Here is a 770-nt window from a genome sequence, read left to right as displayed (position 1 = left end):
GACATCGTCCGCAACGTCGACGCGGACGACAAGTACGGCCCGCCGGGCATGTTCAGGGAGATGTCGGACCGCACGGACCTCAAGGCCTGGCAGAAGTCCGTGCAGCAGCCCCTGCGCCTGCTCCAGCGGCCGCGCTACGTCAAGACCTACCTGCCCGAGTTCGTGACGCGGTCGTCGAAGGACGCGTTCGTCAAGAACCACCAGCTGCCGCCCTACGAGAAGCCGGACTGGAAGAGCGACAAGTTCACCATGGACGAGCGCTGGGCCCTGTACAACGACCAGTCCAACGACGCGGCCTTGATCGCCGAGGTCAACGAGAAGCTCAAGGACCTCGAGCCGCTCATCTGCTGCGAGGACTGCTGCACCGAGGGCGGCCTGAGCCTCGACGACATCGACCTCTGGAGCCGCCTGCGCAGCCTCACCATCGTCAAGGGCCTGGTCTTCCCGCCCAAGGTCCGCGCCTACATGGACAACCTCGCCGAGAAGGGCGATTGTCCGCTCTACGACGCCATCGCCATCTGAGGCGGACGCGCGAGTCCGGACGGCTAAGAATGAGCGACGCGTCAAGTGGGCGTGCGCGTGCACAGAAGAGGATGCGGCCTTAGTAGTCGACTTCCACCCACGGCCTCATAGAATGCCGGAACCCAGGATGGGAAATCTCGAGCTTCTTCACGCAAGCCTGCGAAACGAGCGCGGAGGGGTCGAATTTGAATGCGGCCTGGGTCGAGAGATCGAAGTCGCTCCCGATGATGGGACACCCGTGAGCAAGT

General features: G+C 63.8%; 1 protein-coding gene across 1 annotated transcript; it reads left to right on the top strand.

Moving 5' to 3' along the window:
* Positions 1-60: 60 nt before the first annotated feature.
* On the top strand, positions 61-522 carry AURANDRAFT_35196 (hypothetical protein; the record flags this gene model as incomplete). Its single annotated transcript, XM_009044550.1, has 1 exon — positions 61-522. One exon carries the CDS (start codon positions 61-63, stop codon positions 520-522), a length of 462 nt encoding a protein of 153 aa, XP_009042798.1.
* Between the last annotated feature and the right edge of the window lie 248 nt (positions 523-770).

This window comes from Aureococcus anophagefferens (genome assembly GCF_000186865.1).
Source record: "Aureococcus anophagefferens unplaced genomic scaffold AURANscaffold_421, whole genome shotgun sequence".
NCBI lineage: Eukaryota > Pelagophyceae > Pelagomonadales > Pelagomonadaceae > Aureococcus > Aureococcus anophagefferens.
Note: the sequence above shows the minus strand (reverse complement) of the source record. Positions and strands in the feature narration are given on the sequence as shown.